The sequence below is a fragment of the Aethalodelphis obliquidens genome, unplaced genomic scaffold, assembly GCF_003676395.1.
Source record: "Aethalodelphis obliquidens isolate GAN/ISIS:26980383/991018 unplaced genomic scaffold, ASM367639v1 scaffold9, whole genome shotgun sequence".
NCBI classification, from domain to species: Eukaryota; Metazoa; Chordata; class Mammalia; order Artiodactyla; family Delphinidae; genus Aethalodelphis; species Aethalodelphis obliquidens.
In genome coordinates this window covers 7,912,609-7,929,305 of record NW_020837953.1, presented here as the reverse complement: position 1 = coordinate 7,929,305, position 16,697 = coordinate 7,912,609, and the positions used below count along the sequence as shown (strand labels likewise).

Here is a 16,697-nt window from a genome sequence, read left to right as displayed (position 1 = left end):
AAAGCTTTTAAGTTTCATTAGGTCCCATTTGTTTATTTTTGTTTTTATTTCCATTTCTCTAGGAGGTGGGTCAAAAAGGATCTTGCTGTGACTTATGTCATAGAGTGTTCTGCCTATGTTTTCCTCTAAGAGTTTTATAGTGTCTGGCCTTACATTTAGGTCTTTAATCCATTTTGAGTTTATTTTTGTGTATGGTGTTCAAGAGTGCTCTAATTTCATTCTTTTACCTGTAGCTGTCCAGTTTTCCCAGCACCACTTATTGAAGAGGCTGTCTTTTCTCCACTGTATATTCTTGCCTCCTTTATCAAAGATAAGGTGACCATATGTGCGTGGATTTATCTCTGGGCTTTCTATCCTGTTTCATTGATCTATATTTCTGTTTTTGTGCCAGTACCATACTGTCTTGATTACTGTAGCTTTGTAGTATAGTCTGAAGTCCGGGAGCCTGATTCCTCCAGCACCGTTTTTCTTTCTCAAGATTGCTTTGGCTATTCAGGGTCTTTTGTGTTTCCATACAAATTAATACAGTGTTTCTTAAACGAAGAATTACTGACATTCCAGTTTAGGAAGCTGGCGAAAGGAAAATCCTCAGTGTTTGATTTTATTGAACATGAACACAATTGCTCTAAGTCACCTTCCTTTTCAAAAACCTTAAATGGCTCCAGCGTTATGGGAAAATATCTGAAAGCATTAAAGGCTCTTTCTGATCTGGCTGCAATGTCTGGTTTTAGTCTTCTCCTTTGCCCTAGTCAGACGTATGTATTCATCACTCCCTAAATACGTTTTATGAGAGTACTGACCTTCATATCTTTGATGGCACCAACGTTACTCTTGAAGTATCTTTTCTACTCTCCTCCATTTATTTAAAACTTACGTTTCTGAGAGTAAGTAAATTTGTGCAACAAATCTTGTTAAGCAAATTGTCAGAAAGTATCAAAAGCCTTAAAACTGTTCCTAACTTTGTCTAATTCCCTTCTGGGAATCTCTTCTAAAAAAATCATCGGCGGGACTTCCCTGGTGGTTCAGTGGTTAAGGCTCTGTGCTTCCATTGCAGGGGGCATGGGTTCGATCCCTGGTTGGGGAACTAAGATCCCACATGCTGCAGCATGGCCAAAAAAAAAAAAATCATCTGAGGGGTAGGCAAAGATTTATGCACAGAGATATCCTCTGTAGTAGTGTTTATTGTTATTTGTCTATTATGAAGAATTTCAAGCATACATTAAAGTAGAAAGACTAGTACAATGAAGCCCCATATATCCATAACCTGGGTCCAACAATTTATTGTTATATTTACTTCAACGAACACTTTTTCCTTTAAAAAAATATGTTCAAGTATTTTAAAGCAAATCCCAAATACCATGTTATTTTACCCTACATACTTCTAAATGCATCTCTGAAAAATATGGGCCTTTTCTTAGATAAGCTTAATGCCAGTATCACACCTAGCAAAATGAACAATAAAACCCAGTCCATAAGCAGATTTCCCCAATTATCTTTAAAATGTCTTTTTTTCGGTTGGTTTGCTCAAACCAGCATCCAAATAAAATCCACACATAGCATGTGCTTTCTGGGGCTCTTACATCTCTCTGAATCTAGAGTGGATCCCCTTCCTTAATTAATTAGCATCTTTCATGCCACTGACTTGTTGAAGAAACCAGGTCACTTGTCCTGTAGGATAAGCCATATTCTAGATTTGTCTGTGTATCAGCCAGGATAGGCCAGGTTATGCTGGGGTAACAAGCAGCTCCAAAGTATCAGTGACTTGGGAATTCCCCAGTGGTCCAGTGATTAGGACTCTGCACTTGCACTGCAGGGGGCCCAGGTTTGATCCCTGGTTGGGGAACTAAGATCCCGCACATGGCCAAAACACACACACACACAAAACAAAAAAAACAATGAAGTTTTATTTCTCCTTCTATGTGTACCTCAGATTGACTGGGACCTCTGCTACCTGTTATCATCAGTCTCACCCCCAGACCTAGAATGATGAAGTAGTTACTGTGGAGAATAACATTGCTAGTCATTGTGGGAGAGAGAAAAGAGCTTTGAAGGGTCTCTTGAAGGCAATTAAATGCTCAGCCTGGAATTCAACTACCCTTCATCTCATTGGCCAGAATTGGTCTCATGGCCCTACCCAAAGAAGGCCAGGAAGTATATCTTACCATGGGCAGAGAAGGCACAGATCTGGGCATTTCACTGAGCTGCATTAATGGCTACAAGTCTATTTGCTTCCTTGTGGTGTCATTTTACTTGTTCCTGTTTCTCTTGAACTTCCTGAAAGTGAAAGATAACTCTAGAACTTGATTTGATTCAGGCTCAGTAATTTTGGCAAGAGCACTTCATAGGTTGGTCTATATGCTTCATATTGCATCATATCAGGAGGCACCATGTTTAATTGTAGTAGATTCTAGCAGTAGTGGCTACCACTTCCTCCCCACTCCCAATTTAGTCACACCTCCTTATATCCATTCCCTTGGGTAGACCCCTCTTGTTCTGACTCTGGGCTTGGCCATATAACATGATTTGGGAAACAGGACAATAGCAAATATGATACAAGCAGAGACTCAAAGTGTTGGCACTTTGTGGCTGTCCCTCTTTTGCTACTTTTTTAGAATGCTGAGACTGGTAAGAAAGTATCATGTGATAACAAGAAAGCTGGCAAATCCAAAATTTGTAGGGTTGGTCAGTGACCCAGGGAAGAGCTGATGTTGCAATACAAGTCTGAAGGCCCACCCGCTGGCAGAATTCTTTCTTGCCCAGGGGAGGTCAGTCTTTGTTCTACTAAGGTCTTCAACTGATGGATAAGGCTCACCCACATTATGGAGGGCAGTCTGCTTTACTCAGTATCCACCAATGTTACTGTCATCTAAAAGATACCTACACAGAAACATCCAGAATAATGTCTGAACAAATATCTGGGCACTGTGACCCAGTCAATATGATACATAAAATTAACTAGCACATATATATTTCACTAAGACTGTGTTGTGGCTTGAACTGCATCTCCCAAAAGATATGATGAAATCTTAACCCCTGGTACCTGTGAATGCAACCTTACGTGGAAACAGGATCATTGCAGATGTAATTAGTTAAGATGAGATAATACTGGAGTAGGGTGCACCTTTAATTCAATATGACAGTGTCCTTATAAGAAGAGGAGAAGACACAGAATATGCATTGAGGGAAGATGATGTGGAGAAACACAGAAAGAATGCCATATGACGATGGAGGCAGAAACTGGGGCTATGGTGCCACAAGTCACGGAATGCCAAGGACTGCCAGAAACACCAGAAGCTAAAAGAAAGGCATGGAACACATTCTCCCTCAGAACTCTGATAGGAACAAACCCTGCCAATACCTTGATTTCCAACTTCTAGCCTCCAGAACTGAGAGAATAGATTTCTATTGTTTTAAGCTACCAAGTTTGTGGTACTTCATTACAGCAGCTATAAGAAACTAACATACCTGCGCACCGCGATTAAGAGTGGCCCCCACTTGCCGCAACTAGAGAACGCCCTTGCACAGAAACGAGGACCCAACACAGCCAAAGATAAAAAAAAAATAAAAAAAAAAGAGACTAACATAGACTGCATAGATAAAATACTATATTCTAATGCCATTTTTTTTTTTCTTGTGGGTTTATCAATTGTAACAGAGTTAGGTTCATGCATTTCTGTTGTTTTCAACATTTTGGAATTGCTCTTTAACTTTTGGCTATATTATTTATTTATGTTTTCAAATTCAAGTTGTATAATATGTTCAGAGAAGTCTTATATCCCCACCCGAATCTGTCCTATCCTGTTCCTTTCCTTCCCAAAATATAAAGAAAATCAAATAATATCAATAATGGTTGTCTCTGGGAAGTAAGATTATATGTTTCCTAACTCTTCTCTGAGGTCTTGAAATCAAAACAAAATAAAATAAAGAGAAAAAAATAAAATGATTTGTCCTACAGGGCCCAGTTCAAGTTCCATGACCTCAAAGAAACCATCCCATAAATACTTTCTCTTTTTTGAACTCGTACATTGTTTATTTTCCATATTGCTCCCTTAGCCCTTTGCATCAATCAATCAATAAATTTAAAAATTAATGCACTGATATCTGAAGGGTACTATGTTAGATACTGTGGGGACACAATGTATTATCAGTTGTTTTCATGTATAGTCACGTCCTTGATTAAGCTGTATACCGAAGCAAAAGCTTTCTTATGACCTACACGGTGGCCGTCACTGCTGTCTGATGAACCAAATTCCTACAAAATGTTGAAGAGAAAATAAATAAAAACTGAAACAGATTGATACAAATACCTTTAATAATAACAACTTCATGTTTAAATAAATATATTGTTAAAAAATAGTGCAAGAGTATTTTGTTATAATTATTAAGAAAGATTTGAGACTGCTATTCCCTCTGCAGAAACACTATGCACAGATGCAAAATGATCAAAGGCTGATACAATAATGAATCTCAAGTAAGTGGCGTGGCCATCATGTACCTGTACGGGAAAAATCAATATAGATGATTTAGAATTCTAGTTAACTGTTAAACAAGCAGTTAGCAGAAGAAAGTGTTTGATGCAAGAATAATATTCTAAATATATAATGATTTATAAGATATAATGTTCAGAAGAGAAGCCAGCCACATGTAACAGTACAGTTATGCTGATATGTAGCACCCAAATATCAGCCTTGGTTTGAGGAAGAATAGCAGGTGGAGCTAAAAATTGCACTGTACAATTCTGATTAATTTTTTTAAAGTAATTTATTTTATTTATTTATTTTTGGCTGCATTGGGTCTTTGTTGCTGCACATGGGCTTTCTCTAGTTGTGGCGAGTGGGGGCTACTCTTTGTTGCGGTGTGCAGGCTTCTCATTGCTGTGGCTTCTCTTGTTGCGGAACACGGGCTCTAGGTACACGGTCTTCAGTAGTTGTGGCACAAGGGCTCAGTAGTTGTGGCTCACAGGCTCTAGAGTGCAGGCTCAATAATTGTGGCACACGGGCTTAGCTGCTCCGTGGCATGTGGGATCTTCCTGGAACAGGGCTCGAACCTGTGTCCCCTGCACTGGCAGGCGGATCTTAACCATGTGCCAGCAGGGAAGCCCTGATTAATTTTTTTAAAGTGTTTTTCTGAAGTATTTTTCATAATAAGAGATTTCATTTGTTGGATGATGCCTCAGAATACACTACCCTGAATATTATACTTTTACATTTATATAAAAATGTAAAAAAAGTCTCCGAAAAGCAATCTGGCAGTATATATAAGAAGCTATAAATATGTCTATACCCATGGACCCAGTAATTCCATTCCTTGAAATTTAATTTTAGAAAATAATTAAAAAGGTGAACATTGTGGTAGCAGGAACAGGCATAAGATGTCCCCTGTAGTATTAGTTATAATGACAGAGAGAGGAAAAAGGAAATCAGTTAACATCTATCTGCATACATTTAATTTTAAAATTATAATTATGAAGCTTTTGATACAATATTAAATTTTTAAAAGATACAAATTTTTTCATACATACTATTATAACTATGTAATGCATTTGGTTAACAACTAGAAGAAAATAAGTATAGTAAAAGCTGTTGTGAGAGGGTACTAAACTTTGGGTGATTTACAGCCTTCCATTCCCCCTTACTTTTCTCCAAATGCTCTATGATGCTGCAACCCTCCCTGATCCACAGTGAGTCCTGAAACAAAATACTCAGCAGAGGCTTACTAACCATAACCCATTAATAAAGATGGAGAAAAACAGGAAGATAAAATTCAGTCTAATTAATCATTTTTCTGGTCCCCACTGGCCTCCCCAGTCATTGGGCACACTTAGGTGGTAGAGAAGATAATTAACAGGATTCAAAAACTCCTAGAGAATCATTTGAAACACCGATTTCATAGCAGCTGCCAGTAAGTTGTGAAGAAGGAAACCTAATGGACAAGGTACCTCTTTAACCCTTATTTAGAGACACCTTAGTTAAATAAACACTACTACCTAAAAAACACATATTCACAGTTGTTTGGCTTTTTGTGCTTGTCTAAAACCAGGGCCTGACAAACTAGCAGGAACAGAGAAACTCCTGATGAGGCAGCAGCTTCCTCATCAATGGGCATTCATTCCACTTGACAAGCAAAGCCCAATGGAATGTTGTTGGAAACTGCTGGTTCTCTTTTCACCTCATCTCTCTTTGGCTTATTTGTTGCTGATCCTATGCTCCAGTTCCCTTATCTGAATCTCCCTTGTCCTTTCATACTTAAATTAACATCCGATTTTGGCATCTCAACCTTTTTTGATTCCTATTCTATAAGGCCTACAGAATCAAGTGAAAGGAAAGCAAGTACATACTTCAAAATAAATGAATAAACAAAATAAAACAAAAACAAGTGAATTCTGTTCTATCCTTGCTGTCATATTATTATTATACTGTCATATATTATTGAGAATAACCATCTCTATCGGTTGATGAGACACAGAACCTATAATATTATGAGGGTATTTATTAACTTTATGACTATGGAGTTAGGTGTAAAATTTAAATATGCTGTGCTGGCTAAAGATAATGTTTATCTCTTCAAAGTATATTTACTTACCATAATTTCTTCATTTTGAAGCTGCCCCTCTGTATGTACCAGATCTAAAACACAAATTCAACAGAATTGAGGTAGGGCTCAAAATGCATGAGGACATATTGAAATTTATATTCAGCAACACACGATATCTGGTAAACTATAGTCAGACCAGATTTACCAGTGTTTGGGGGTTAAAATTCAATATAAAAATAGAGATATTTGATATAAAAGGTATGAAAGATAAACTATGAGCTATAAAATACCTCTAGTGAGTATAAATAAAAGTAAATGTAAATTACAGTAAAGGAATATAAAGTGAAGAATTGATAAAATGTGAAAGTCCTTTTTAAGGATCAAGTTACTAAGAGTAATTGCAGGCCTGAAAGGAGCCATCTTACCATTCTCATGGGTACAGACTAGGGCTCAGTTTCTCACAATGAATTTTCACTATGATGCTGAGTTATGCCACCCACGAATTGATCTTTTCTGGTGTCCAGCTTTAGAAAACCTTTAATTGTGTAATTTTAGGACAGATTATTTTATTTGGTCATGAGTTAATCACATCAAACATTCTTTTGGAAACATGAAATATTTAATTGATATAATAATGTCGACATTATTTAGAAATTAATTTTGTTTGTATCAAAATAGTGTACATAATTTTAAAAGGCATGTAGTACAAAAACGGAAGTTTCTGGGAAGTAAGATTATGTATGACTTTCTGTTTCCTAACCTTTCTCTGAAGTAATGAAAAATAGTAATTCCCTGCTTGACCCCTTTTCCTCCAGTCCTGCTCCCTAAAGGCAAATGTTTTCAACACTTTAAGCTGTTTTTCCTGGAATTATGTTTTATACTCCTTTTCTTGATTTATCAATTTTTTACTGACTTTATATTATGGTAGGTAAAATTTATGTCTCTTGGACCAATATCCTCTTCCTCCTCCTCCTGCAAATTTTCCCTCCTGCCATCCTCTCAATTTTGAAATCAATACTTGATGGTTATACTATTATCTATCTAAACATTATTTACTGCTGAAATAAGTAATAAATTGTGACACATTTTCTTTCTTAGACAACTCCTTCTCTACTAGAAGTTAATAATAACCTCTTCTTTCATTTGCTTCATTTTTTTAAATTATGAAAAATTGGAAAATCTCAAACATACATAAAAAAGACAGGATATAACTCCTATATATACCCATAATCTTGAATTTGCAATTACTAAAATTTCACCATACTTGATTTATCTAATTTTTTTTGCTAAAGTATTTTAAAGAAAGTCTAAGACATAATTACATTTCACCTTTAAATATTTGGTTATCTATCTCTAAATAAGAATATTTTCTTATATAACTACAATGCCATTATCATATTACAATAAAAAATGCTTTAATATCCAGTCCATATTCAAATTTCCCCATTGTCCCCCTAACTGTCTTTTTATAGTTGGTTTATTCAAATCAGAATTAAGTCTCTTTTAATCTTGGACTGCTTTCTCTCCCACACACACTTTTTTCCCACACCATTGACTTACTGAAGAGAGGAGGTCAGTTGTCCTGTAAATGTCCCTCATTTTCTCATATTGCCTCCTCGTGGTTTCATTTAATTTGTTCTCTATCCCCTTTTCCTATAGATTGGAATTAGAGCTAAAGGCTTGATTATATTGAGGTTTTAAGGCCTTCATCATATGTCTGGTGATTTTTGGCTTCTGTTACTCATGAATAGATCATTTGAAAAATGTGCATGAGCCAGACTCGTTGACTACTGGACTTTGATAGGGTGACCAGGAATGAGCTAGCCTGTGTCAGTATCCACAGATCTTCTGGGACCATTCAGTTTCTCCAAAGATGAATCCTCCAATCTCCTGGCTGGGGCTATATTCCTGGTCGCTGAGCAGAGCACAGGAAGGAGGCTGGAGTTCCCACCACTCAATATGTACGCTTCCACTTAAATCCCTTGTTTTCTACTCCGTGTCTCACTCACTCTCTTTACTATGCCTCGTCTCCTTGAGTCCTGAGCCTCAACATTCAATGTTCCTAGTCACCTCTTGGGGGTGGTTTGTGGGAGGAAAGACTGGTCACTAGCTTTATAGGGGAGAAGGTACCTAGGGTCCTTTTAAATATATATATATGTATGTCACAAGTATCATTCAAGTCATCTTTTTTCACCAAAATGCAGCCCAGTTGGAAATACAGAGTAAAGGACAATTCTCTACTTCTTCATGATCAGAACAATGTTGGTGAAACAGCACATACCTCTTTCAATCCACTGCTCAAAATCAACTGGCTCTTTAGAAGTGCTCTTTTCAATCCTCAAGGTCTGTACTGACATTGTAAAGAAACAAAATAAAGTGTTAATATCTATCTAATTCTATGTTGCTGTCCTGTATTCCTTTTTTCCTTTGTCTGAGACCGTCAGGCATTGGTGGGACTGCACAAAGTACTGGGATCAGGAACAACATGTTCTGAAAATCACTCACTCACTCCGTTTTTCCGTAAGTCCCTACAGTAAAATGCAGACTGTGTAACTGTAATCTTACAAGTGTTTGCAAGCATACAACACAAAGCTAGTAGGGCCTTTCTGCATTTGGAATTATCTAGATTTTTGTTTTTGTTTTTTTGTACACTGGTAAATAATACCATTAGTGGTCTTGATCATACAACTTTATGGAGAAACTACTATGAGTCAGACATATTCATTGACTCTTGACTTCAATCTTAGGAGAAAGGTATTATTAACTTACTTTACTGATGAGGAAACAGGCTTAAAGAAATCAGGCAACTTAGAGAAGCCAGGTGAAGTGTTCAATGATATAGAGCTAGTAAGTGCTAGAACTGGAATTCAGACTTTAGGTCTGACTCCAGAGCCTTCACAATTAATGACAGAAGAGAAAATGCAGTCATCTTCCTTCTGCACTGTTTTTTCCTTTATCCCTAAATCAGTTCCCTTCACCCCAAATCCATTCTTCCCCTTCTGTGTTCTGTGCCCTGTGGGGAGGACCCCTGGGGACTGCATCACCTGGACTCACTTGCCCACTGACTACTGGTTGGATTTGGCCAACTGGAGGCACTGGAAGGAAACTGAAGAGCAGTGGGGAAGTGACATCAGGTTGTATTTTCTCCGCGCCCTTCCCATTTCAGTGCCGTGTCTGACAGTTGTTATGTCCGTTCATTGGTTACAGCTCCTGTTGGGCAGGCTCTTATGCATGGGCTCCAGCACTTACTGGGCTCCAGCAATACTATTTCCTTCCTTTGGCCCAGGGGAGGTAATGGCTTACTGCTGTAGCCACTTTCTGGGTGTCTCACCATCCCTAGTTGTTCCCTTAACCCAGGCCATAATTCTGTAAGTAGTCCCATCAATAATGTCTCTTCATTTGAGTCATCTGGGGTATATCCTGTTTCCTGCCATGATTTTGTCTGACATACTTTATCCTTAAATAAACATAAGACAGGATTAGGATGATGTTCCAGTGGGAGATAGTCTTCCTGGATCCCTCAGAAAATGCCATTATTAATAAAAGAATCAAAATTATCAAATGCAAATAATCAGGATTATCAGATTGTCAGAAAAAATTTGACAGAGAACCCTTAGCCAAAAGAATCTGGAATAAAGATGTCAAGAAACCTAGTGTTCTGGCAAGCTGGCTTCTTACATTCATAACACGGTCTTTTGCCAAAGGCTTTCACGTAGTAAATTGCATGGAAATTATTATGTGCTTTGGAAGGGTTTCAAATTTGCAGTTTCAGAGAGGCTAACTGTGCTCAAGGCAGTTAACCCATACTCCCCACCCATCAACCCCAGCAAGAAAACTGGATTCCATGCGGTAAAAAAAAATCAGTGTTTTGCCAAAAGTTTACATATGTGCCTTCTGCCTATGAAAAAACTGAAAGATGATGAAAATTAATGAAATGAAGTGAAATGAAAATATCATGCTTACCAAAGTAACTCTGGATTAAAAGCCTTTCAATCCTTACATGTTTGTGAAAACAAATAATGAACTCTTGGGGAAACATTCCTGTGGTGGTCCAAAATGTTTCTGGATTTCTATTGTTAATTTTAAAGAAAAAGAGAAAAAAATAGCCAAATGTTTAGAAATGTTTAATCACAAAATTCTAGTGAATAACTATTTAAAAAAATAAACGACCACCGGATTCTTGCAACCCCTTTCTTTCTTTTTTTTTTTTTTTTTTAATATTTATTTATTTATTTGGCTGCACCGGGTCTTAGTTGTGGCACATGGGATCTTTACTTGTGGCATGCGGGATCTAGTTCCCTGACCAGGGATCGAACCTGGGCCTCCTGCGTTGGGAGCACAGAGTCTTAACCACTGGACCACCAGGGAAGTCCCACAACCCCTTTCTAACTGTTCATTCTGCCTCTAATCTCTCCCCAACTTTAATAATTCTTTACTACTACCAGATACATTTTTAAAAAAATGGAATTGATGTCACTCTTGCCTAAAAGCAGTGACCCCTTACTGGCTATGAATCTAAACTCCTTAGTATGGCATTTTATGACCCTGTACAATCTGGTCCCATCATTAAGTATATCATCCCCCATCGTGATATCATCTCCCATTATTGTAGTCACGTTGGACCAATTAAAATTCTGCAAACACGTCATGTAGGCTCATGCCTCTGTGCCTTAGTTCATGAGGTTCTCTTGACCTAAAAAAGCCCTTCTTCCCGTGCAAAAGTTTATTCACTTTTTGGTCACATCTCTCCAACCCCAACAAATCACAATAACTTTCTCCCTCCTTTGCACTCACCTCACACACAGCATCCATTTTTACATTAGCACTTTCCTCTTGTGTTTTTATTGCTCCAACTACACCCTCTATAAGTCCAGCCACTTTCTCTTAGTCACCTTTATATCCCCAGCAACTATCACAATGGCTGACCCACAGCAGATACACAACAGATGTTTGTTGAAAAAAATTAAAACATGCACTCAATGTTGGTCATATACTATGTAAAATTACATATATACCTAGACACACACACACATATATAGTATTGACTACAGAAATAATCACTTCTATTTTAATTATATAAGGTTTTTCTTTCTCTTTTGGAGGTAAAATTTACCTACAGTGGAATTTCTCTTAAGTGCAATTCAAAGTTTTGATAAATGTATATGCTTATGTAACCAATATTGCAAAGGTAACCAATACCCTAATCAAGATAAAGAACATTTCCATCACTCTAGAAACTTCCCTTCTCTTCCCTCCAAACAACCTCCCTTATGCAACCACTGCTCTGATTCCTATCACCATAGACTATGCTATAGTTTGTTTATTCATTTTTTGTTTGATATTTTTGTTGAATATTTGAATTGCTTCCAATTTTTTACTATTGTGAGTAAAACTTCTATAAACATTCTTGTACAGGTGTTTTTGTGGATATGTTTTCATTTCTCTTGGATAATTACTAGGAGTGAAATTGCTGAGTCATAAGGTAAAGGTATGTTTAATTTTATAAGATGATGTCAGACTTCCAAAGTGGTTGTGCCATTTTCCATTCCTAACAGAAATGTGACGGAGTTCTAGTTGCTCCACATCCTTGACAACATTTGCTGTTGTTAGGCTTTTTAGCCATTCTAGTGGATGTGAAATGGTATCTGACTATGTTATTAATTTGCATTTCCCTGATGACAAATTATTCTAAGCCCTTTTTCATGTGTTTTTGGCCATTCATATATTTTCTTTCGTGAAGTGTCTGTTAAGTATTTTCTCATTTTTAAAAAAGCTCTTTTGGACGTCCCTGGTGGTGCAGTGGTTAAGAATCTGCCTGCCAATGCAGGGGACATGGGTTCGAGCCCTTGCCCAGAAAGATCCCACATGCGACACAGCAACTAAGCCCGTGTGCCACAACTGCTGAGCCTGTGCTCTAGAGCCCACGAACCACAATTACTGAGCCCGTGCGCCACAACTACTGAAGCCCATGCACCTAGAGCCCACGCTCCACAACAAGAGAACCCACCGCATGGAGAAGCCCGTGCACTGCATCGAAGAGTAACCCCCGCTCGCCACAACTAGAGAAAGCCCGCACAGCAATGAAGATGCAACACAGCCAAAAATAAATAATAAATTTATTTAAAAAAATTTTTTTTTTTTTTTTGCGGTATGCGGGCCTCTCACTGTTGTGGCCTCTCCCGTTGCGGAGCACAGGCTCCGGACGCACAGCCTCAGCGGCTATGGCCCACGGGCCCAGCCGCTCCGCGGCATGTGGGATCCTCCTGGACCGGGGCACAAACCCGCGTCCCCTGCATCGGCAGGTGGACTCTCAACCACTGCGCCACCAGGGAAGCCCTTAATTGTGTCTTTCAATGAGTATTAGTTTTATTTTTGGTGAAGTCCAGTTTTATTACTCTTTTCATTTATGCTTAGTAATTTTTGTGCCTGCCTTCCTTCCTTCCTCCCTCCCTCTCTTTATTTTTGGCTGCGTTGGGTCTTCATTGCTGTGCGTGGTCTTCCTCTAGATGCGGTGAGTGGGGGCTACTCTCTTCGTTGCAGTGTGCAGGCTTCTCACTGCGGTGGCTTCTCTTGTTGCCGATCATGGGCTCTAGGTGTGCAGGCTTCAGTAGTTGTGGCTCGCGGGCTCTAGAGTGCAGGCTCAGCAGTTGTGGTGCACGGGCTTAGTTGCTCCACGGCATGTGGGATCTTCCCGGACCAGGGCTCGAACCCATGTCCCCTGCATTGGCAGGAGGATTCTTAACCACTGCACCATCAGGGAAGCCCTGTGTCTTTATTAAAAAACCTTTGCCTACTTCATTGTCACAAAAGTACTTTCTTGTATTTTCTTTTAGAAACTTAATTATTTTAGCTTTGAATTGAGTTCTATTATCCATATTGAATTAATTTTTGTGTTTAGTATGAGGCAGGGGTTGAGGGTTTTTTTTAATCCACATGTTTATTCAGTCATTCCAGCACCACGTTAAAAAGACTTTCCTTGGACTTCCCTGGTGGCGCAGTGGTTAAGAATCTGACTGCCAATGCAGGGGCCACGGGTTTGATCCCTGGTCCAGGAAGATCCCACATGCCGCGGAGCAACTAAGCCCAACTACTGAGCCTGCGCACCACAACTATTAAAGCCCGTGCTCCCTAGAGCCCACATGCCATAACTACTGAGCCCGTGTGCTGCAACTACTGAAGCCCGTGCACCTAAAGTCCGTGTTCCGCAACGAGAAGCCACCACAATGCGAAGACAGTGTACCACAATGAAGAGTAGCCCCTGCTCACCACGGCTAGAGAAAGCCTGCACACAGCAATGGAGACCCAATGCTGCCAAAAAAAAAAAAAAAAAAAAAAAGACTTTCCTTTTCCTATTGAATCACCTAAGTGTCTTTTCCTAAAATTAATGAACTGTCTATGGGTGTATGTACTTCTGCCCCTCCATTTTATTCCATTGATCTGTTTCTGTATCCTTAGCCTTTTGTCAAAAAGTAATTGACTTTATATGTGTGGGTCTATTTCTGGGCTCTCTAGTCTGTTCCACTGATCTATATAGATCTATCTTTACAAAAATGCCATGTTGTTTTGATTACTGTGTATTTATTTTAAATCTTGAAATCAGATAATTTAAGATTTCTTCTTTTCAAAATTAGTCTGACAAGATTAGTTTGCATTTCCATACACATTTCAGAATCAACTTGTTAATTTCTATGTAAAAGTCTATCGAGATTTACTGAATCTATAGGTCATTTAAGGGAGAAACAGCCACTGTAACAATATTGAGTTTTCCAATCATGAATGTAGTATATCTTTTCATTTACTTAGTTCTTTCATTTCTCTCAGCAACGTTTTATAGTTTTGAGTGTAAAGGTCTTGCATGTCTTATTAAATTTATTTTTAACTATTTCACGTCTTAAATGCTAATGTAATTGGAATTTTTTAAAATTTCATTTTCTAAATGCTTCCTACTAGTATATAGTAATACAATTGATTTTTGTGTATTGACCTCGCTAAATTTACTTATTAGCTCTAGCAGTTTTTTGCAGATTCCTTAGGGTTGTGTAGATTCACATAATCTGCGAACAAAGGCAATATTTTTTAGTGGCCAATAGCTCTTGCTTTATACACACACACACACCTGGAGAAACTGAAACTCAAATAAATATTATGAATAGTTCAAAACGCTACTTGGTTACAAGATATGTAAAGAGGACTCATTCCAAAGCTTATTTTTCCTTGTTGCCATCTGGAAGGGGAAGGCTCTTTGGGGAAATACCACAAGGGTGCATTTTGATCATTATCCTCATTATGTCTACTAATTTTCTTAAAAAAATTTTTTTTAATTTTATATAATTTTAAAGGTTACTTTGCATTTACAGTTATTACAAAATATTGGCTATATTCCCCATGTTGTACAATACATCCTTGAGCCTATCTTACACCCAATAGTTTCCCCCTCTCCTCTCCCCACTGGTAAACACTAGTTTGTTCCCTAGATCTGTAAGTCTGCTTCATTTTTTGTTATATTCATTAGTTTGTTGTGTCTTTTAGATTCCACGCGTAAGTGATATCATACTATACTGAACAAAGATAATTTTGCTCTCTTTCCAATCTTTATGACTTCTATGTCTTTTCTTGCCTTATTGCATTGTTTAAGACCTCTAGGACAATACTGAATAGAAATGGTGAGAACAAACATCCTTGATTTGTTTCCAATACTGGAGGGGAAGCATTTTTTTTTAACCGAACATAGTTGATTTACAATATTATATTAGTTTCAGGTGTACAGCACCGTGATTCACTACTTTTATAGATTATACTCCATTTAAGGTTATTACAAAATAATGGTTATATTTCCCTGTGTTGTATAACAGGGGTCCCCAACCCCTGGACCACGGACCAGTACTGGTCTGCAGCCTTTTAGGAACCAGGCCGCCCAGCAGGAGGTGAGCAGTGGTCAAGTGAGTGGAGCTTCACCTGCCACTCCCCATCGCTTGTGTTACTGCCTGAACCACCCCACCCCCACCCCCTGGTCCGTGGAAAAATTGTCTTTCACAAAACTGGTCCCTAGTGCCAAAAAGGCTGGGGACCGCTGCTGTACAATATATCTTTGTTGCTTATCTATTTTGTATGTAGTAGTTTGTATCTCTTAATCTCATACCCCTATCTTGCCCCTCCCCATTTCCCTCTCCCCACTGATATCCATGAGTTTGTTTTCTATATCTGTGAGTCTGTTTCTGTTTTGTTATATATACTCATTTGCTCTATTGGGAAAGCATTTATTATTTCATCATTAAGCTGAAAATTTTTAGTAGATGCCTTTATCAAACAGAAAATTCCCTTCTCTTTTTAATTTTTTGAGAGTTGTTATCATGAATGGATGCTGAATTTTGTCAAATGATTTTTTGGAATGATCATATTTTTTTTCTCCCTTGTTCTGGCAATATGGTAAATTACATTCAATCTGTATTCCTGTGATAATGTGGTGAATATGCCAATCTTGCATTCTTATGATAAACTCCATTAGCTGAATTCAATTTATAAGGTTTTTTGGGTCTATGTTTACAAAGGATACTGTTCTTTAATTGTCCTTTCTTGTAAAGTCTTTGTCAGGCTTTGGTATCAGGGTTATGCTGTTCTCATAAAACAATCTGGGAAATGTTTCTCCTCTATTTTTGAAAGGGTTTCTAAAAGACTGGTACTATTTTTTCTCTAAATATTTTACATAATTTCTACAATTGATATAAACTATTCAAATTATTAAATTTCATCTTGTGTCATTTTTATAGGTTGAGTTTTTCAAGGAATCTGTCCATTTCATCTAAATTGTCAAATTGATTAGCCTAAATCTGTTCTTGATACTGACTTACTATTGTTTTAGAATCTGTAGTGATATTGCTTCTTTCATTTCTGGTACTAGTAACTTGCATTTTCTCTTTTTATTTTAGTCAGTCTTGCTAGAGGTTTATAACTTTTATAAACCTTTTCACATAGTCAACTTTTGGCTTTGATAATTTTTTCTGTCTATTTTCTATTTCATTGATTTCTGCTCTTACCTTTGTCATTTATTGTCCCCTACTTTCTTTTGGTAAAATTTGTTCTTTGTTATCTAGCTTCCTAAGGGAGAAATTTAATTATTGTTTTTTGTTGTTTTGTTTTGTTTGCGGTACGCGGGTCTCTCACTG

The 16,697-nt window shown here is 37.8% G+C and overlaps 1 protein-coding gene and 2 non-coding genes across 12 annotated transcripts in view; 1 reads left to right on the top strand and 2 right to left on the bottom strand.

Moving 5' to 3' along the window:
* The first annotated feature begins 1,770 nt into the window (after nucleotides 1-1,770).
* On the top strand, nucleotides 1,771-1,843 carry TRNAA-UGC (transfer RNA alanine (anticodon UGC)). Its single transcript has one exon. It is a non-coding gene; the product is annotated as a tRNA-Ala (tRNA).
* Nucleotides 1,844-4,290: 2,447 nt separating this feature from the next.
* Nucleotides 4,291-16,697, bottom strand: part of IFT25 (intraflagellar transport 25) — a 34,321-nt gene continuing 21,914 nt past the window's right edge. For 9 of the 10 annotated variants that reach the window (XM_027108468.1, XM_027108465.1, XM_027108463.1 and 6 more), the window contains 4 exons: nucleotides 10,498-10,604; nucleotides 8,816-8,884; nucleotides 6,583-6,626; nucleotides 5,046-5,378 (listed from right to left, as the gene is read on the bottom strand). In XM_027108468.1, coding sequence (XP_026964269.1) covers nucleotides 5,154-5,378; nucleotides 6,583-6,626; nucleotides 8,816-8,884; nucleotides 10,498-10,604 — 445 coding nt within the window. In that variant the 3' untranslated portion in view covers nucleotides 5,046-5,153. Of the gene's footprint in view, nucleotides 4,496-5,045; nucleotides 5,379-6,582; nucleotides 6,627-8,815; nucleotides 8,885-10,497; nucleotides 10,605-16,697 lie in introns of those variants that run through there. The other variant, XM_027108469.1, reaches the window with a different exon arrangement.
* TRNAG-CCC (transfer RNA glycine (anticodon CCC)) lies at nucleotides 10,830-10,902 on the bottom strand. Its single transcript has one exon. It is a non-coding gene; the product is annotated as a tRNA-Gly (tRNA).